A 21,894-nucleotide genomic window follows, 5' to 3' on the forward strand; every position below is an offset into this window, starting at 1 on the left:
TCCGCGAGTGTTACTTCTAGGTGTCCAGATGACGGTGATTGCTATTTTCTTCTGCCCCCAGAAAAAGGGTGAGGGAGGAAGATGAAAGTACAACATTCCAAAAGGAAACCCTTTAAAATTACACAGATGAAGCAAGTTTATTCAACCTGCTTAAGCATTTAAAGTCTTAAGAGACGATACCAGCTTTATGAGGAATATGGCATAAAACAGTACAGTCATTACGTATTACTGCTTGCCATTTTGTACAGGCCACACATGAAGCACAGCGTGAAACTTTCTGGTTCTTCCAAAAATCCTCCAGAGCTAGCTCAGGAACTCACAGCAGGTTTTTCCCCAAGTTTCAGCCATGTGTGTCTATGATTTTTGCCCTATCTCTTTACCACCAGTCTTATTATAAGCATTTTATTTAAACCAGTTGGTTTAAATAAAGTACTTCTTATATGGATCCAGTTATATCACAATAGTAAATGGAAAATCTAATATCACAATAAATAGTGGGCAACTAAAAAATAAATATAATGAAGGAAAAAAACCCTCTTAGTATTAATTCTAACAAGATTCTCTCAACAACTCGAGGTTTCTAGCCTGAGGCCTGATCTAGCTCTCTGGTAAAAAGGGAAATAAACAGGCACTAGAAATGGTTAAAGATTTGCAGGTACTGTAGTTCGAGTTTTCCCAGAAGCAAACCTGTGACTAGAATTCAGTTGCAATTAGTTTACTTGAGAGGTGAAGGAAATGTGGAAACCCAATGAGGGAGGTGGGAAGTGAGGCAGAAAAGAGAAGGAAGCAATTGAATAACATATTATCAAGCCAGCTCTCACTCTGGACAACTAGAGCTTCATCCCTCTGAGGAAACTCAGGGAGCCAGTGTAAAACACACCTCAGAATTCGCCTACATGAAGAATGAGAGAGACGGGGTATTTATACACCAACTGCTGTTAGTCACTTGTTGAAGGTCAATCCTTAGGACATTAATTCCCCAGCATTCCTGGGCTGTCTTGTGAGCAGCAAAGCAGGTCTCATAGTCAAGAGAAGGCCTTGGGCAAAGAATATAAGGGCTGTAGGTGTAACTCTGGCAGGCATACACCCACTTGATAAAAGTGAAAAGGTATGGGCCAGGTTCCAACAGAGGCTGCTACAGGTACTAGACTGATAGAGAATAGAAAAGGAAATAGTTTTCTCATTATTTGAGTGAAAATAATTTACTGCTAGTCCTGTAAATCACTCAAAATCATCTCTCATACCACAAAACCGAGGCTCCCCCACCCCTGGACACCTTCAAATACTCTTGTAAGGCCTGAAACGGCTCAGCAAGGATAAAGCCTGGCCCAACACCTGTCCTGAGGGGCCTGGCGGAATTCCATCCAGGCCACTGAAAAACAGAACTTTTCAGATATTTTGCTTACTCTTCTCCCTATCAATTAGAAATAGCCTCATAATACCTGCCTGCTCAATACAGCATTCCAAAAAAGTCATCTCTAGAGAAGCAGGTCACATTGACAACAAAAACAAATGAGAGTATGACTGTTTACTTTTGAATGGAACTTTTACCTTTAAAAAAGGACCATCAAATGCCTTCTAATAACAGCTTCCCTGATTTGTTTAAAATATGATTTATTGTTTGTATGTATATTAAGCTATATCCATTTAGGAGATCACAACAGTAACAAGAGGTAAAGTATATAGGTACTACGTGCTACGATACTTGTGTGTATGTATTTTTGTAGATATTCTTTCATTCAACAAACATTTATTGGATTCTATCTACAAGTCAGGAACTGTTCTAGGTACCTAGATTTATAGCAATGAAGGAAACAGACAAAAATCCCTTCCCTCCAGGGAATTACATTCTACTAGGGAAGATAGTCAAAAAAATAAATGAATAAAACATATAGGATGTCAGCTGGTAATAAGTACTACAAATATAGTGAGAAAAGAGGATAAAGAGTACCAACAGCTGGGAGAGGAGTTATAATTTTAAATAGGGTGATCAGGGAAGACCTTACTGACAAGGGATATTTGGAAAGACCTGAAGGAGGTGAGGGAGTGAGCCATGTGAAGATCTGGGGAAACATGACTATGGAGAAAGGAAATAGCCTCTGCAAAGATGCTGGGGTAAGACCATGCCCAAGATTTGAGAAAGCGAATCAACTCAAGTGGCCAATGCACAGAAAGCAAGGGGAACAGGGAGAGATGAGATCAGAAAAGTAAGAGGTGGGTGTAGATCACATAGGATCCTGCAGAACATTGGGAAATGGTAAGCTGCTGGGGCATTCTGAGCAGAGGAGGGACATAAACTGACCTAAGTTTGTAAACCAAAAATATGCTAAGCCTCCCAACTGACTGTATGGACCCCCTCTGTGCCAAGGGGATCCCAGAGAAACCCAAAAAACTGAATTCCCAGCCATAAGAGGAAGGGACGTCAGGCATGCCTGGTTATACCCCTCCCTTCCAGAGTTTAGGACAACTGACCAGCATTAACACTGAAATAAGAGATCATAAGACTGACAGAAACAGACTCTTTGTGGCAATAAGATACCAAATTCCAACTTGATTCTGATATAGCATCACATGAGATAGAAGACTCTGAAGGAAATAAAGTGATTTTACCCTAAAATATATTCCTTTGACATATTTTGAAATGGTCCTTGAAAGCCCTCTCTTGGGGAAATTTGCATCTCTAGAAAATCTCCTTCCCTTTCTAGTTTTTCCTGGATCTAAAAGGGACTAAAGGAGAGTTTTGTTTTGAAAAGTTTTGAAAAGAGACATTTACCATCTATTCTAAGGCTGTTACCTGGAGGTTTAATCTAAATAACAAGAACCTTGGATTTCACAATCCTCCCTGCATCTTGACTCTAGCGTGTCTTTGTACTGACTTCAAGTCTAGACAAAGCTTAACTTTTTCAACCAACTGTCAATCCAAAAATCTTTGAATCAACCTGTGACCTATAAGTAACCCCCTCATATTCTGATGTGTCCTGCCTTTTGGGGCCAAACCAATGTATACCTTACATGTATTGATCTATGTCTTTGTTGGTATCTTCTGTCTCCCTAAAATGTATAAAACCAAACTGCAGCCAGACATGGCAGCTCACACCTGTAATTCCAAAACTTTGGGAGGCCAAGGCAAACGGATCACTTGAGCCCAGAAGTTCGAGGCCAGGCTGGGCAACATGGCGAGACCTTGTCTCTACAAAAAATACAAAAATTAGCCAGGCATGGTGGTGTGTGCCTGTAGTCCCAGCTACTCAGGAAACTGAGGTGGGCAGACCACTTGAGCCCACAAGGTGGAGGATTTAGTAAGCCATGATCGTGCCACTGCACTCCAAAAAACTGTAACCCAACCATGTGGACATACTTTCTCACGACCTCTTAATACCGTTCCCCAGGCCTGGGTCACTCATATTGGATAAGAATAAACCTCTTTAAATATTTTACAGAATTTGGCTTGTCATCAGTAGTTTTAAGATCACTTTGTGAGCTTTGCAGACAATAGCAGGTATAGCATGGTAGAAACAGGGAGACCTGTTAGGAGGCTATTATAAATATCTAGATTAAAAATGATTGCAGCTTGAACTAGGCTGGTGAGAAGTAGCTGTTTCTGGTTATATTTCACAGGTAAATAATTTGTAGATAAGGCTGGGTGCAGTGGTTCAGGCCTATAATCCCAGCACTTTTGGAGGCCAAGGCGGGTGGATCACCTGTGGTCAGGAGTTCAAGACCAGCCTGGTCAACATGGTAAAACCCTATCTCTACTAAAAATACGAAATAAAAAATTAGCTGGGCGTGGTGGTATACCCCTGTAATCCCAGCTACTCAGGAGGCTGAGGCAGGAGAATCGCTTGAGCCTGGGAGGCAGAGGTTGCAGTGAGCAGAGATTGTACCACCACACTCCAGCCTGGATGACAGAGCAAGACTCTGTCTCAAAAACAACAACAACAACAAAAGAATTTGTAGATAGATTGGATGTGGGGAGTGAAAGAGAAGGGTAAGGATGGCTCTAAGGCTCTTGGCATGAGCAACTGAAATAATAGATCTGCCATTTCCTGAGACAGAGAAGACTATGAAGGAACAGATTTGGGGAAAGATCCTAAGTTGGGTTTTGAAAATGTTGAGTTTCACATACCTATTGGACATCAAATAGAGGTTTGTAGGCAGCTGGATATGTAAGTCTGTAAATCTGGGGCTAGGTCTAGGCCAAAGATAAAACTCAAAGTTGTTAGCATTTATAATATATTCAGAGGCATGAGACTGGATGAGGTTATCAGGAAATGAATTAGATAGAAAAGAGAAAGGGGTGAGAGACTGAGCTGTAGGGGCACTCCACCAAATACATAGAGGTCAGGAAGACAAAACAAGCAAAGGAGACTAACGAATGGCCCAGGAGATCCAGAAAGAACCAGAAGCTGATGGCATCCTGGAAGTAAGGGAAGAAAGTGTTTGAAGAAAGTGTAATCAATTGTGTCAAATACTGATGATGGGTCAAATAAGGGGGACAAGAATTGACCATCACATTTAGCAGTTTTGGTGGAGAGCTGGGGCAAAAAGCATGTCTGGAATGTGGTCCAAAGAGAAGGCAGAGGAGGAATGTATGTTCATTTGCTACCCACTTTGTGCCTATGATTTCAGTACTGTGTGGAACCTAAAGAAATGTCTAATTATTTCCTTGACAAAATAAAGCACGATTGAATATTAGCTCTTTTTGAATTAATTAATTTGGGTTTAAATAAAGTTTTTCTTCAACAGTGTTTTACCTAAGTTATTTAAATGATTGGTGTAATTCTCTACGTTTCACATGAACAAAATATTGGCTACATACTACAGTATGTGGGGTAGATGTGATGGATATTCTGCATATGTAGTCTCTATGGTAAGTTAACAAATGTTTTATGTAAGTCAGTAAGTCTCTCCTCTGTTCTCTTCTGGTGAGGCACCAATAATCTGGAAGATGAGAAAAAGGAGATAGTAGAAAGAAAAAGAGGAGCAAGCAATACTTCTGAATTATCTCCAACCTGCATGATGGAGTTAGTTCTATTTTAAACCAGTGTCAACATAATAGATGGACACAAAGTCAATTCATCAGTGTTCACAGTGAGGCTTGCAGCATAATTACTGAGTCATGGCACAATGTAAATTGAGTTACCAAAATAAAAAAAAGAAATTGCCCCCTTTTTCCTTTTAAATTAAATCTTGTGTCATGTTCCTGGTCAGATCTGGATACAATTCTAAGTTGTTAACTATATAAATTAGTTGTAATGTCTGTAATACCACTCTTATTTGATTGCAAATTCCTCTTTCATCTCACCAAGACTAGAAGAAACTATAAAGAAATAGGATATCACTCATCTTCTGATTAACTGAAAGTGAGGGCAGAGTTTTATTCAGAGGATCATATTTCTGGGCTAGAAATATAATTATTATTGCTTTATTTCTTTTTCTTTTTTCTTCTTTTTTTTTCCTTCAATAAAAAAGGAGCAGAAAGAGACATTACAGCTGAAATAGAGTTACTTCCATGAAATGTTTCTTCCACAGTGCTGGGAGCCCTAAGATAACAGCCTTGTATTCAAATGTGAGAGGCAGAAAATGTAATTTACTTGAAGCATTAAGTGAAACAGGTTTTTTTTTAAATCATCCACAGTAAGTGAAATATTCATAGTAAGTAATGTACAATGTCCATTTGATTTTCAATATTTTTTCAATTTGCAACCAAGAAATAAATAGATATAATGACAATGATTTTCATTTAAAGCTCATTGTCGCTATTATTGGAATAATGAATATAATTAATCATAGAGCATTAACTCTTATATAGAAAACAAGCAGGCTTATCTTGGTTTACAAGTGAGTGAAAGAGATAAAAGTAAATATTTAGTTATTAAGTAAACTCTCTCTCCTGCTTTACTTCTTAGATTGTGCCTTATCTAATTGCTGTCTGTCCAACCGATATTCTCATAGAAATTAACCTTTTTTACTTTAATTTTCAGCTCACTTATTTCTAACTTACATAGCCACCAAGCAAAGGCATTTCTTACTAAGGTGACCTTCTGGTACCAATTCACCACTTTGGGCACAAAATCATCCTTCCTATCAATTCTAATTCCCTTCATTTTCAGGGGTCAAACTATGAAATTCTCACAGCAAACCAGTGGAAACAGTTTCTCAAGTGATTTCACACCCCACATGCTGCAGGGTCGATGAAGAGAGCGGGAGGGATGAAATGCACAGGGGCGCAACAGCAAGCAGCTCAAGAGTGTTTTGTGGGCCATACTTGGAGTAGATCCTTAACATTGTTTTCGCATTATTGTTTTTATTTCCCTCACAGCATGCAATGTCTTTTTGGACTACCAGGCTAGTAATCCCAGAAGTCATCTGACCTGAACCATGTTGCAATCCATTCCATAGTCCTCTTTAGGACAATTTTAACCTATGTATTGATCACATTGCTTTGGCATGGACCTTTGAGCCCATATTTAAGTTAATTAAATTTTTTCCTTCCTGGAAGTTGAGGTTTATCTTCACCTTAGAAACAGAGAGGAAAGAGAAAGAGAAAAAGGGAGAGAGATAGAGAGACAGAAAGAGAGATGAACTTCAGCTATTTCACAATAAGGGGGAAAAAAGTCAGACTACCTCCTATCTGTATTTTTTAACACTTCCCATAAAAGAAATTCAGGAAATGCTATCTTTTTTACAGTAAGTACAATATTGTGCCACAGCCAAAAGATGTTCCTGTTTGCTGTGTTCAACTGCATGTTGAACCGACAGAGGCCAGAGGAATGCTAAGCCTAGAAGGTAAGTGCAGGGGGCATGCACAAATCCACGTTGCTCTCCTGTGCTTCTGCACCCACCAAAGAGCCTCATGTTCCCAAGTCTCTGGCACACAGCTGCCTCTGGAAATTACCCCATCGGGTCCTTAGTCACTTGCTCCCCTAATACCCTTCCCCAAACATCCATGTCTGGAGCAAACCAAGACCTCATCTGACTGTCAGTCTGTTGAGACCACAGACATTTCACTTACTACAATGAAAAACAGTTTATAATACAAATTATTTCATGCAATTTACTTGGTCAGTGTTTCAATTCAGCACTTTGATAGCCAATCCAATAACCTGAGTTCCATTTCTCTCCTTCCTATTAAGTACATTACAGTATTAGCATGTTTTCTAGAAAGGCATACTCTAAGGTGACAAGTTGTTCAGATAGAGAAAATAAATTACAGAGTTAAGGAATATATCCAAAGCAACCAGTAAGAAAACCACAAACGACCAACAAATGATATTTCACCAAAAATGTAGCTTAAGAAGTTGCTTTGAAATAAGTTCATCCCATAGGGGAAATTTCTGGGATGACTGAAATGTTCTATATTGTGATGGAGTGATAGTTTCACAGGTGTATATATTAATCAAAACACTTTGGGGAGTCTTTCAGAATCACCTGTGACTCTGAGGGCTGCCCAATTTAAAAAAAAACACACACACACGTGTTTATTTGTACACTTTGTACACTTAAGACCTATGCATTTCATTGTGTTTAAATTTTTATCTTAAAAAAAAACAGCCCATCTTTCTCATCGTTATAAACCAGGGGTGTCCAATCTTTTGGCTTCCCTGGGCCACAGTGGAAGAATTGTCTTGGGCCACACATACAATATACTAACAATAGCTGATGAGCTAAAAAATAAAATAAGTCATAATATTTTAAGAAAGTTTACGAATTCATATTTGGCTGCATTCAAAGTTGTCCTGGGCCATATGTGGGCTGTAGGCCATGGGTTGGACAAGCTTGCTGTAAACTGTCAGGGCCCTTTTGTATTGACCTCTGCGTGACCAGCAGGTGGCCCTGAAATTGTGTCTGCTATAATGCACTGGCTCTAATACTGCCCCCAGTTCCTGACACTCTTCTGTGATTTACTAATTTTTGCTGTTGTCAAAATTACCCAAGATCAGCTCTTTCACTTTTTAAGATATTTTTATCACATAACATTTAAAATTATATTTTATTACTTTAATAATGTTGGTTTATTGCATATAAAATTTTCCAAATGCAGCCAGGTGCGGTGTCTCATGCCTGTAATCCCAGCATTTTGGGAGGTCGAGGCGGGTGGATCACCTTAGGTCAGGAGTTTGATACCAGCCTGGCCAACATGGTGAAACACCGTCTCTACTAAAAATACAAAAATTAGCCGAGCATGGTGGCGCACATCTGTAATCCCAGCTACTCAGGAGGCTGAGGCAGGAGAATCCCTTGAACCTGGGAGGCAGAAGTTGCAGTGAGCCGAGATTTTGCCACTGCACTCCAGCCTGGGTGACAGAGTAAGACTCTGTCTCAAAGAAAAAAAAAAGAAATTTCTAAAAGCACAAAAAATTAAAAATCACAATAAAAATCTCCACTATTCAGAGAAAACTACTATTAGTATCTTACTGTCTATCCTTCCAGATATAGTCAACAGATATTGACTAAGTGCCTACTTTGTGCCAGGAATTGTTCTAGACATCAGAAATACTGTGGTAAACAAAACAGTGCCTCTGCTCATAGAGTTTACATTCTAATAAATGATCTGTAGACATAAACTTTTTAAAATGAGGTATGATTGCACTTATTCACTTATAACTTTCTTTTTTAACTTAGCAATGTATCACTAATATCTTCATGTGAATAAAAATAATTGAGCATCATTATCAAAGCTGTGTGGTATTTCACCATCAAGCTATATTAGAATTTCACAAATCCACAGCTAGACCTTTCCAAGTTTTTCAAAGTTATAAATGCTTCTTTTTCTTCCTCCTCATCTTCTTCTTCCTCTTCTCCTCTTCCTCTTTCTTTTTCTCTTTCTTCCTTCTCTTCCCTGCTTGTTTTCTTCTCCTTCTTCCTCTTCTCCTCTTACTCCTCCTCTTCTTCTCTTCTTCTTTTCCTCCTTCTTCCTTCTCTTCCCTCCTCTTCTTCTTCATCTCCTCTTCCTCTTTCTTTCTCTACTTATTTTTCTCCTCCTTCCTTCTCTTCCCTCCTCCTCCTTTCTTCATCCTTTCTCTTTTCCTCTTCCTTTTTCTTCTTCCTCTTCTCCTCTTCCTTTTCTTCTTCCTTCTCTTCCTTCCTCCTTGTTTTCTTCTCCTTCTTCTTCCTCTTCTCCTCTTACTCCTCCTCTTCCTCTTCTCCTCTTCCATTCTTTTTTCTCCTTCTTCCTTCTCTTCCTTCCTCCTCCTCCTTTTCATCTCATTTTTCTTCCCCTTCTCCTCTTCCTCTTTCTTCTCTCCTTTCTCCTTCTTCTTCCTTCTCTTCCCTCCTTCTCTTTTTTCTTCCTCTTCTCTTCTTCCTTTTTCTCCTTCTTCCTTCTCTTCCCTCCTCCTTTTCTTTTTGCTTCCTCTTTTCCTCTTCCTCTTTTTTCTCCTTCTTCTTCCTTCTCTTCCCTCCTCCTCCTCCAATTCTTTCTTCTTCTTCTTCCTCTTCTCCTCCTCTTCTTCTTCCTCTTCTCTTCCTCCTTTTCTTCTCCTTCTCCTTCTTTCTTTTTTTGAGGTGGGATCCCACTCTGATGCCCAGGCAAGAGTGCAGTGGCATGATTATAGCTCACTGAAGCCTCGAACTCCTGGGCTCAAGTGCTCTTCTTGCCTTAGCCTCCTGACTAGCTGGAACTACTGGCGCACACAACCATATCCAGCTAATTTATTTTTAGAGGTGGGGACTTGCTATGTTGGCCAGGCTGGTCTTGAATTCCTGGCTTCAAGCAATCCTCTTGCCTTGATTCCAAAGTGCTGGAATTACAGGTGTGAGCCACTGTGCCCAGCCTACTCTCTGTACTTCAATGAAAGTCTATGGTTCACTTTTATTTTTATTTATTTTTTCTTGAGATGGAGTTTCGCTCTTGTCACCCAGGCTGCAGTGCAATGGCACGATCTCAGCTCACTGCAACCTCCTCCTCCTGGGTTCAAGCAATTCTCCTGCCTCAGCCTCCCGAGTAGCTGAGATTACAGGTGCTTGACACCATGACCAGCTAATTTTTGTATTTCAGTAGAGACAGGGTTTCATCATGTGGGCCAGGCTGGTCTTGAACTCCTGACCTCAGGTGATCCTCCCGCCTTGGCCTCCCAAAGTGCTGGGATTACAGGTGTGAGCCACCGTGCCCAGCCTATGGGTCATTTTTAGTCACAGTAAAGGATAGTATGTTTATGTAATACTTCTCTACCATAAAAGCACATCAAGGCTTTAGAGGTACATCTCTCAACAAAAGAGTCTTTACCTATTTCTTCCAGAAAATGACCCTGCTCTTTTGTTCATCCTCCTCCTCTTATTGCATCAGGTTTAAATCTCTGAAATGGAGGGGAATGACTTTTGCAACTAAAAGAATTTTCTAGGCCTAAGGCCAATGCCTTATTAAAGTATTTTAGTGAAAACTCAAGGCACAGGACAGAATAGACTTACTATTATATCTGGCCCATGTATACCAAGAAGCAGTTCAGGAATTGTATCTGAAAATGAAATCTGCAGTGGGAGTAGACACTCTCCATGGTATATACTTCTGGAGAAACTTTTGATCCTGGATGACTCTTATAGAACTGCAGGTTTGGCAGTTTTACAGGGAGGAGAAAGTTATTCTAGAGAATATGATACAGAAAACCTTCAACTTATGTATTTCCTAAAGTTCAATGGTAAATCTATTATTTACAATGTAGAAAAGTACTCAACTCAGCAACACACGAGAACCACAACTATTCATCGCACACCTCTGTTATGGGCAAAGCACTGTTATAATACACTTAAAATGATTATAATCTCAAGTTACTTCACCAAGACTTATTTCACCCTCCATAAGTTGAAAGTCTGAATTTGCCATGAAAAATAGTATATAACAGTATATTGTTATGATATTCTTTGATACATTTTTGATCACCTACTGTTTTGAGGGAAATGTGTAAGGCAGTATGGGGGTTACAAAGATGAATCTGACAAAAACTTGTCATTAAAGAGTTGACTGGCTGCATACAGTAGCCTCTAGCCATACTCAAGCACTCAAAATGTGGCCAGTTAGAACTGAATCGTGCTGTAAGTTGCCGGGCACGGTGGCTCACGCCTGTAATCCCAGCACTTTGGGAGGCTGAGGCGGGCAGATCACGAGGTCAGGAGATCGAGACCATCCTGGCTAACACGATGAAACCCCGTCTCTATTAAAAATACAAAAAGAAAAAAAAAATAGCCAGGTGGTGGCAGGCACCTGTAGTCCCAGCTACTCGGGAGGCTGAGGCAGGAGAATGGCGTGAACCCAGGAGGTGGAGCTTGCAGTGAGCCGAGATCGCGCCACTGCACTCCAGCCTGGGCACAGAGCAAGACTCTGTCTCAAAAGAAAAAAAAGGAAAAAAAAAAGAACTGAATCTTGCTGTAAGTAAACTGCACTGGATTTCAAAGACTTAATATGAAAAAAGAATGTAAAATCTTTCATTAGTGAGTTTTTGTAATGATTATATATTAAAATGGTAATAATTTCAACATTTGGGTTAAATAAAAGGTATTATTAAATTAATTTAATCTGTTTCTAGCTTTTTAAAATTACATATGTGACTTGCATTATATTTCATTTGGCAGTGCTGATCTGCATAATTATAGTTATCACCTACTGAGTGTATCTACTGTATGCCAGGTAATTTTATATCAATTATTTGTAATCTTCCATAAGGGAAGTATTCCAGATAAGAAACCTGAGGTTGTCAAAGGCATGTTAATTTATTCTTCTACACACCTTGCTACTATATTTTCTATATACCAAGAGATGCCATAGGAAGTAAGGATAAACAAAGTCCCTACCCTCATGGAACTTATGAACCAGTGTGAGAAAGCTAATAAGTATCGTAAGTAAGTATAAAAAATAGGCCAGGCAGTGACAGTAAAAGAAGATGAAGTCCATAAAAAAAATGGAGAGTGACCGGAATTGGAGTGAAGGCAGAAGGTTTGGGGGGATGGCTATTTTTTAAGATAACAAGCTCTAAGAAGGGACTATCTGAAGTCAGGGAGTGAGCCCTGTGAACATCTACCTGGCCAGGAGCTTCTGGGCAGAGGCAACAAGGACTGAGGTGTATAGTGTGTGTGTGTGTGTGTGTGTGTGTGTGTGTGTGTGTGTATGTATGTGTGTATACATGTGCTTTGCACTCTGAAGGAAGAGCTGGAGAGCCAGTGGTGCTAGAGAGCAGTGAGCAAGAGGAAGCCAGGAAACAGCTCACATAGGGACTTGGAAGCCACAAGTAGGAAATGTTAAAGGATGACTTTGGCTGCTCTATGAGGCACAGACTATTGTGGGGCATGCATGGAACTTAGCAAGAATGGACGCCAGAGCACTTTGAGAGGTCAAGGTGGGTGGATTGCTTGAGGTCAGGAGTTCAAGACCAGCCTGGCCAACACAAAACCCCATTTCTACTAAAAATACAAAAAGCCAAGTGTGGTGGTGCACACCTGTAGTCCCAACTACTTGGGTGGCTGAGGCATGAGAATCACTTGAACCTGGGAGGCAGAGGTTACAGTGAGCCGAGTTCACACCACTGCACTCCAGCCTGGGCGACAGTGGGAGACTGTCTCAGAAAAAAAAAAAAAAAAGAATGAAAGCCAGAGACTCGTTAGGAGGCAACTGCAAAGGTGCAGGACAGGGAGAGAGCAAGAGCTTCAACAAGGTCTGTCTTACTCAGCCACTGTGAGATACAAAGCAAAACAATATAAAAATTATCCTAGTAATTTGAACTGCAAAAATCAAATATCTCAGTAATTCAAATGAATCTCAAAATATATTTGGCAGTCTGTGGTTATCAGAACTGGCAGTCAAAAATTACCGTCTAACCTCATAGGATAGTAGTTTATCTCTGTCCTTTGCTTTCTGCCAATTTAACCTAAGGGAAGTGGACTTGAGATCTGTTAATTGGCAGAGCGGGACTGCAGGACCTTTAAGTCACATTCAGATAAGGCAAATTAGCTTTATTTTTGCCAAAGAAAAGTGTTTGGTGGAGCCAGGTGACAATTTTGCAGCTTAAACTATTTGCACTGGCTCTCTCTACCATCTGAATTCACTCCCATCGTTGTTAATTCTGAGTTTAAGCGTAGCCATACAAGCAAGACAAAGCTAAGGAAGGAACTAGAAATTGGCTGTGTCTTGGATAAATGTATATATGAGTACAGGTAACCTCACTCAAGGAGTCTGTTTTTATGGACAGAAGTGCTTTAAAACAGAAAGCATCCTCAAGGTCAAATGTCATACAGGCCAAGTTCTTCCTCTGAGAGGTAAATAAGGATTTAAAGCAGTTACCCAATTTCAAATGAAAACAAATACAAACCATTCCCAAGGACACTCAAAAGTCATGTCATGAGAAAAAGGAGGCTCAATCCTGATGCTCTGGGTTGGTTTATATACTTTGATGGAACTCACTGGAAAATTGTTCAACTCCATATTTCACTGTGCCTATGTAGGATGTGTTTTCTGGGCACTGGATGTAGATCTTGTCAATCAGGCACTTTCCTGGAGCACTAAAATGTACAGATTACACACATCAAAGGCAGGCTGCAACCACTGTAGCTGAAATTTACACAAATCTATGCGGCTAGTAACTGGATAAACAATGAGACTAATGACCTTGTTCTGCATTAATCTCCCTATGGCTCAGTTGGTACTGCAAGAAGGTTGTGGCTTTGGCTTCTAGCCTCAAACCAGGCATTACGTGCTTGCCCAATGCCAACAGAGCCCAGGAAGCCTGAGAATACAGCCCCAGTCCATCCATTTTATGAGGTACATTTACCACAATTCAAGAAACACATCCATTACTACATCCACCCAGGAAAGAGATTTATAAAAATAAGTAAATTCCTTGGCCATGCCTCCCCTTTCAGGGAGTTTATTTTCTTATAGAAGGCCCCAGGTTTTCCTTAAGTGTTTTCAGGGTCTCTCCATTGCCCCCCAAAAGCAAGATAGAATCCTTGATCTATGTTCCTGTTTTGGTCAAGAATAAATTTCAAAAAGGCTGCATCTGTAAAGAAAAGAGAAAGGAAGAATCGAAGTTGACCAGTGAACTTGATCAGCATCCACTTTTAATTTAGGACATTTGGGGAAAGGTACATTGAAAATAGAAGGTGCTTGGGCGGGCGCAGTGGCTCACGCCTGTAATCCCAGCACTTTGGGAGGCCGAGGCGGGTGGATCACCTGAGGTCAGGAGTTTGAGACCAGCCTGGCCAATACGGCGAAACCCCATCTCTACTAAAAATACAAAAATTAGCCAGGCATGGTGGCAAGTGCCTATAATCCCAGCTACTTGGGAGGCTGAGGCAGGAGAATCACTTGAACCTGGAAGGTGGTGGTTGCAGTGAGCCGAGATTGTGCCACTGCACTCCAGCCTGGGTGACAAAGCAAGACTCTGTCTCAAAAAAAAAAAAAAAAAAGAAAGAAAATAGAAGGTGCTTTCTAAGTGCCAATTAAAATTGCTATAGAGTCCCTTCCATACAATTGGCAAAGGCTGAGGGTTGCTGCTGGCAGGAGGCAGCTGAAGGAGATGGAGCATCTCAGGAGGAGTCTGCACCCTGGGCAGCCTTGGGCCATGCCAAAGGGACCTAGGAACCCTGGAACCCCACCCACCTCCCAGCCCTGCTGCTTTTGTAACTTTGTACACAGGTCACACTGAAAAGCTTATATTGGAAAATGGCTCCCAATGAGCCCAGGAAATGGCTCCCTTGGTGGGGTTACCTTAGGATAGAAAGGATCACACTGAAGTACATTCAGCTAAATGCCCTATGTACTACACCTGTGGTACTCCTGTCACTTCCCAGCCAGCCCTAGCAATAATCTTTACTGCATTGTAAACTTGAGATACTTCTGTCTGGGATACATAATCACAGTCTATTCTAAAACACAGATTTTTGTGGCACTTACACAGTCCCAAGAAACAACTCATATATACCTTTCTAGTCACTCTCCCCACCTGTGAGTCCTTACAACTGTTGTTGGGGGTATTTTATCCACATAAACATTACTGCTTTCTCAAGCCATTATACTAAGACTGTTTTCAGAGCTGCTGTAATATGTGTCAAATGTCCCACAAAAAGATATTGTTTTCAGTGTTATTTTCTTCATTCATTTATGAATTCGTTAAGAGCCCAGCATAAACACAAGTTAAGGCATATTCACCCTGTTCTTAAAATGTTCTCTCATCACACTCACTTGGGGGGGTAACAACCGCTTCAATGATTTTGGTGGCCTTTGTAACACAACTGATGGAGTCGTGGAGATGGTACATAGCATGGACGTGAGAGTGTAACACTGTCCCCATTTGCTCCTGTGGTAAGGGTTTCTAGAGCTTCAGAAGTTTTTGGTTTTGCAACTTAACGGGTCCCCTTAAAAGGATCGTCTTTGCTTCATGGACTAATAATATCTTACATTTGTACATACTTTCACATGCATTATCTCACTTAATAGTATGGTATTATTATATCCACTTTTTCAGAGAGGAAACAGACTCTGGGAGAGGTTAAATGGCTTGCCTAAGGTTACCAATGGCATGAGAAGGAGTGGCAGGGCCCATCTCCAACCCAGGATTTCTGATTCTTCGTATCACAATATTTCAAAGCTGTCTCTTTATTTTAGTTACTTCCATAACAACAGAAGTGAAGGGACCTACAGTTTTTTAACCATAAAAACACAAAGGTTTCTGAATGGTGAGTGGCCTATAGGAAAAGATCTCTGCAGTCTATCGACGCGAGGGTTTCAAATCATAGGGATCAACTGTGACAGTAAGTACTTTGATAAAAATATTAACATTGGTTTTCCAGAATCTAACTTCTGTGAAAGAAAACTATACGGTGCACCATATCATGTGTAGAAAAACAGGACCACTATACACAACGAACATATCCACACGTGTTGTGTCAAAGTTCTCTCCCCAAATGTGGCCGCAGAAGAAAGTGCGAAGCATGCTGAAATAAGACAATATTTACGGCTGAGGAAATTCAGCTTCACATACCGGTAATTATGAACAAGATATTTTCCCTAATAAAATTACTCCAAAACGAAATATAGAGAAACTGTTTCCCTATGTTCTCTTTATTTTATACCATGTGCTCAAGAATGGTCACAGAAAAGAGTCAAAGGGAGCAGAGAGAGAAAGAAAGAGAGCTATATAGAGAGCCGGCCTCTGCTGAGGGTTGGTTTTGCTTTAGAAACTGAAATGTGTCCAGGCTTGATTTTTATTTTCAATTCACATTTCAGATCCAGCTCCCCAAACTCTTTGATCTTTCTCCCTGTCTCCTTACCCGGAAGAGAACCCTTGGCCTTCTCAGCTGGGAGCTGGGAGCACACGTGGAAAGACTGGCTCAGATCCATATTCTTGCCAAATTTAGTCACACAAAGGGGCCTGCGAGGGAAAAAAGAAAGGATGAAAGCGGCAGCCGCCGCGACTTCAAAGGCCGCGCCGCCGCGCCGGGCCCTGCGCAGGCGCCGCCCTCAGCCGATATAAGGCGCGGCTCGTGCGCGCGGGCGGCCTTTCCGCGCGCGTCCCCGGCCCGGGGGGCGGGCTGAGGGACACGGAGGGCCGGGGCGAGGAGGGCGAAGGGCTGGACGCCGCGGCCGTGCTACCCGCCGGCCTTCCAAGGCCGGTCCCCATGCCAAGTTCAGGCGCCTGAGAAAAGTTTTTCAGAAAAGAGGGACAAGAATGTCACGTCCTGCCCACGAAATGAGCAGTCCTGTGGCCCGCAAAATGACTCCAGCTCCCACCTTCATTCCAGCTCCGTTCTAGGCATTCCCCGTGCTTGGGAGCTTGGGTTCCCGTCGCGGAGCGCAGCCGAGCGACGGGGGCGCGTGGCCGGGCCCTGTCTGGCTCCTTCGGCTTCCTTGTGCCCGCCTTGCGTTCCTGGTTCCCGTGCGCTCTCCTACCGGCGCGATTCCTCTCCCCCTTGGGCAGCCTTAGGACGTGTGCCCTCGCCTCCCAGCTGGCAGAGGGGCGGCCTGCAGAGCGGGGTGGGATGCACCCCTTCCCCGCGGGCCGCGGGAGGAAGCGGCCCTCTGGACAGCCGCGCCCCGGACCCCCACCCAGCGAGGCAGGGACCCAGGGCTCGGCCTGCACTGGCCCAGCGCTGGGAAAGCCGCAGGAGGGCGCGAGGGGTGGCGGACCCCGCTCGCTGGAGCCCCCCGAGGCTGCGCCGAGCTGTAGACGCCAACGGGCGCCGGCCCCGCGGAAGTCCGACGTCCGCAGGCGGCCGGATTTGGGAACGACTTTTTCACGGTCCCACGAGTTCCCTGATACCCCGGAGGGTGGGGGGTTGAGTTTGTTTGTCTTTAGGAGGCGGCAAGAAGAAGCGGAAGAACCCCTGGGACACAAACTGCCATTTCCCTCGCCCCCCTTCTCTCCTTTTCCGCGAAGTCCGTTAAACTGAAGATGCCCACAGCTTTCCTCTCCGGGTGAAGCCGGGGTGGGAAATAGAGGGGGTCGGGGTTCCGCCTCTGGAGTCATATCATTCGTTTTCTAGCCCTTCTCCCTGGCTCCTGAGTATCCTCTTCCGTAGGCCCCGCCACCTCCTTCCTTTGGGATCCCACCAAAGTTGTAGCTGGGAGAGAGTCCAGGCCACACAAAGGGGAAGACCCGGAGCCTGGGCGGGGGTTAGGACCGAGGGGGCGGAGAGGACCCGAGGGGCACCGTGCTTTTCTTTCGTCCTTGTAATTAAGGACTCACTGGACTGTCTGTAGCTGACTCGAGTTGGCAGCAAAATCGCCGGGGGGAGGGGCTTTCTGGTGTGAGTGGGGGTCACTGCCCTGGCTCTCCTGCCCGCTCCAGAGCGGGGCTGGGCTCCGCTTACCCCGTGGGCAGCGAGGCCGTCTCTTCTCCCCCGCTCCTCTGTTCTTGTGCGGGGTGGGCGCCTCGCCCCCCACGCGCAGTTGAGGCGACGGCGCCCGATGTAGGAGGAAGTGTTGATATAAAACAAGTTTGTTCCCAAACTAAACCCAAACCAAGCAAAGCCACCAGGAGGGGAAAAACCAACAGCAATCCAGCCAGCCCCTAGCAATTGTTTTCACGGTCGAAATTAAATCACATCAAAACGCCCCCTGAAACCCACATCCTGAAGGAGTGAACCTACAACAGCCAACCTCCAGTCGTTCGCTCGAGTTCACACGAACAACTTGCCTCTAACATCCGAGGGAAGGGGGCGGCGGGCGGCGGGTGCCTCTCCCGCACCGCACCCACCACATCCCGGACCTGGGATCCCACTCGTACCCGAAGAGGCGGCTGCTTATGTTAATATCAGCCCCCACACAAATTAGAAAAGACCGCCCGGTGACAGAATTGCTTATGCCAGGAACTACACTGAATCCGTAAGGGAGGGGGAAGAACGTCTTCCCGGGGTTACTTCGCCCCTCCTGCGTCCTCCTGCTTTTTCCAAAAGAAAGACTTCACGTGGAAATGTCAACCTCTCTCCCAAACGAAGCTTTACAAATTCGGGGCGCATGGTTTTTACTAAAGCCCCTTCTAAGTGCTGCTCATCAGAAGATTTACAACAATCCTAAAGACAATCAGCTAACACCAGTTACACCACTGTAAGGAAAACAGCCACGCAAATAGAGCAAGGTGCTGGGTGATTTCGTTAGAAAGAATGTTTTCAATGGACGGGGTCTCAGTAAAATACCAAACGCAGCCCCCTATGCTTGGCCCTTCAAGTAAACAGTTTCCACTAGTTATTGTTCTAAAAATTCCCATCTTCTTGAGCTTCTAATCTTCAGGAAACCTGGAGCATAGGCTCCAAATGACTCGGGGAATCCAGAGTTCACATGAAGGAGAAAGTGGGATTTGAATTAGTTTCAGCACTTAAAACAGCGGGGGGATGTAAGAGTCATCATTTAATCTCTCTTTGGCTTCCAGAAACTACCCCCTGGCCATTCTGTGTTCTCCCCTCCCCCTCCTGAGGGTTTGATGAAAAGGAACCTCTACTCTGCTTTGGTGAAACTACATTTTCCAGTTGTTTTCCTATTGGTCAAATTGGTGCAGTTATGGGAGGACTTTTGACTTTGTTTTCCCATGTGTCTTTTAAGAATGGGGCTATAAATGTCTGACACAGCTACATGTTCACCTCTCTGGGACACTCACACTGGTGCCTAACTTTAAGGGAAGTGACATACCACCATCATCCAAAAACAAAAATTGGGTTTCTCTCACACACTGTAGCAGAATATACTCTTTTTCTTCTCTTGAGGCATAGCATTGTCAGCTATTAAAAATGGATTTGTTTTAATTTTCCTGGATTCCTTCACCAACCCCTTAATTTCACCCCAATCTCCCAGATAGAATTTACATGTGACTACTGGCCATGTTGTAGGGACCAACTGGATCCTTCGTAAAGTTTTAAAAATTGCTTCCTAGTAAATTCTTATTCCCAAGAAGTAGTCGTTATTAGTACGTGAAGTCTTAAGTGCTCACTTAGATACAGCATTGTTAAAATCTTTACCCATTCAATGTTCAGCAGCCTGAAATTTCACCTTTAGGAAAAAAAGAGGGATCTTTGCCAGACAATTACTATATAATGGAGCAAAATCTGATTCTGTAGTGTTTTGCTTGTTTTCGATTTAAGGGAGATGAAGATACACTTCTTTATGTTCTTTGTTTACTGTTCTGAAGTTTTACAGATGGTTACTGTATTGGATATAATAATTTTGCCTAGATTTTTAACTGAGGGGGTTTGAGAACCAAGGGACAAAATGTAATGTGTTTTCAAACTTCAGCTTCCCTTCTGCTGTAACTTTCACAAAGTATCTCCTGAAAACTCCTGTCTTTGTACAAAATTCATCAAAGAGACAGTGGAGACTGGGGAATTTTTGAGGTTGTATTCGGATTTGCATCTTCAAGGGTCCCTTTCAGTTCGCAGTCCAAGGTGCCAGGGACTACCCCGTCCTCCCTCCCTCTTCTGGCTTTGCTCTCCTGAGTCCTTTTGCCTTCTCTTCCCCCTTTTTGGATTATCTTTTCATTCTCGATGAGGTTCCCACACACTGCGGTGTGTCTCTGAAAACCCACGAGAGACCTAGCACAACTCTCCGTACATCCCGTGGTGAGAACAGAATGAAAGAGATATTGTTTAAAAAGCAATAATTAAAATCTAGTCTTCAGTTCCTTCTTCCTCGTCATATGTTTTCTCCGTAAGCCTGGAGATTTTATTTTCACTGGCTTGTTCCCTTGTCTCCAAAGAGCGTGTGTGTGATATTATATTCGGGAAAGCCACAACTCTCTTTTCCTTGTCCTTCTGTTCTCTCTTAATAGTTGAGCAATGTCTGTTATATTTTCCCCTTTTCCTTCTTTTCTCAGTCCCAGATTCCCGCCTCTCCCCACTGTCAGAGCATCTATCAATGTGGTGTCGATCACAGCGGCGGCGGCTTTCTCTTTCATCTTCCTCCCTCGGCCAGAGCCAGGGAGGGAGAGTGGGAGGCGTCAAGGAGGTAGGGGAGAGACTGGCAGAGGAAAAGGAGTGGGTGGGTGGGGGCAAAGAAAATAGATACTTAGATGATGAAGTCAAGCCACTGCGGGAATGTTTCTTGTCAGTTTCACGCGGGCAAAGCGTGCCTCTCGGTGGGTTATAAGCAGCGCCCGGTCCTTCCTTCTCTCGCCAAGTTGCCTGATCCTTCCCTCCAGGCGCGCGCGCACACACCGCACTCACACACCCCAAAACCAAGACTCGTCCTACAGGATCTGGGAAAAGAAAAAGAAAAAAAGCCCTCAATCACCACCTCCTTCTCGCCGACTCCCCCTCACCCCCCGCCTCCCCTCCAGCAGGCAGCCAAGGAGAGCTAGAGGCGGGAGGGGAGAGGGAGGAGAAGCGACGCAAGTGGGTAGCTTTTCAGCGCCGGCGAGGCGCGGGAGGAGGAGAAGCAGTGGGGAGGCGCAGCCGCTCACCTGCGGGGCAGGGCGCGGAGGAGGGACCCGGGCTGCGCGCTCTCGGGCCGAGGAACCAGGACGCGCCCGGAGCCTCGCACGCGGCCAAGCTCGGGGCGTCCCCTCCCCTCGGCTGGGCGAACCCAAGGGGCGCAGCTCTTTGCTTTGACAGAGCTGGCCGGCGGAGGCGTGCAGAGCGGCGAGCCGGCGAGCCAGGCTGAGAAACTCGAGCCAGGAACAAAGAGGGGTCGGGCTGAGTGTGTGTGTCGGCTCGAGCTCCGGGCAGAGGCATTTGGGCCCGAGGCCCCCGCTGTGACTCCCCGAGACTCCGCAGTGCCCTCCACTGCGGAGTCCCCGCGCTTGCCGGCAAAAACTTTATTCTTGGCAAACTTCTCTTTCCCTTCCCCTCCTCCTCGGCCCCCATCTTCTCCTCCTCCTCCTTCTCTAGCAGATTAAATGAGCCTCGAGAAGAAAAACCGAAGCGAAAGGGAAGAAAATAAGAAGCTCTAAAACGGACATCTCCAGCGTTGGTGGCTCTTTTTTCTTTTCCTTTTTTTCCCACCCTTCAGGAAGTGGACGTTTCGTTATCTTCTGATCCTTGCACCTTCTTTGCTGGGGCAAGCGGGGCCTTTCTGCCCGGATCCCCTCTCTTTTCTCGGAAAACAAACTACTAAGTCGGCATCCGGGGTAACTACAGTGGAGAGGGTTTCCGCGGAGACGCGCCGCCGGACCCTCTTCTGCACTTTGGCGAGTCGTGCTCCCTCCAGAACCGGCGTCCTCATCGCGCAAATCCCGGCGACGCAGGGTCGCGGGGTGGCCGCCGGGGCAGTCTCGCCTAGCGCGCGCCGCGCAGACGCCCCCGGAGGCGCCAGCTACCGCAGCCCTCGCCTCCCAGTGCCTTTCGGCCTCGGGGGCGGGCGCCGGCGTCGGTCTCCGCGAAGCGGGAAAGCGCGGCGGCCGCCGGGATTCAGGCGCCGCGGCAGCTGCTCCGGCTGCCGGCCGGCGGCCCCGCGCTCGCCCGCCCCGCTTCCGCCCGCTGTCC

The 21,894-nt window shown here is 44.4% G+C and overlaps 1 protein-coding gene across 7 annotated transcripts in view; it reads right to left on the reverse strand.

Moving 5' to 3' along the window:
- The window catches only part of LOC116479343 (uncharacterized), a 168,082-nt gene extending 150,263 nt beyond the window's left edge, over positions 1 to 17,819 (reverse strand). For 5 of the 7 annotated variants that reach the window (XR_009211308.1, XR_009211310.1, XR_009211306.1 and 2 more), the window contains exon 1: positions 16,718 to 17,028. Coding sequence is in view for 1 of the 7 variants with exons in the window: in XM_032171485.2 (XP_032027376.1) it covers positions 16,345 to 16,358; positions 16,718 to 17,453 (750 nt within the window). In the remaining 6 variants the exon portion in view is untranslated. Of the gene's footprint in view, positions 1 to 13,347; positions 13,986 to 16,257; positions 16,359 to 16,717 lie in introns of those variants that run through there. The other 2 variants (XR_009211305.1, XM_032171485.2) reach the window with 2 other exon arrangements.
- Positions 17,820 to 21,894: the final 4,075 nt, after the last annotated feature.

The sequence above is a fragment of the Hylobates moloch genome, unplaced genomic scaffold (assembly GCF_009828535.3).
Source record: "Hylobates moloch isolate HMO894 unplaced genomic scaffold, HMol_V3 SCAFFOLD_2, whole genome shotgun sequence".
NCBI classification, from domain to species: Eukaryota; Metazoa; Chordata; class Mammalia; order Primates; family Hylobatidae; genus Hylobates; species Hylobates moloch.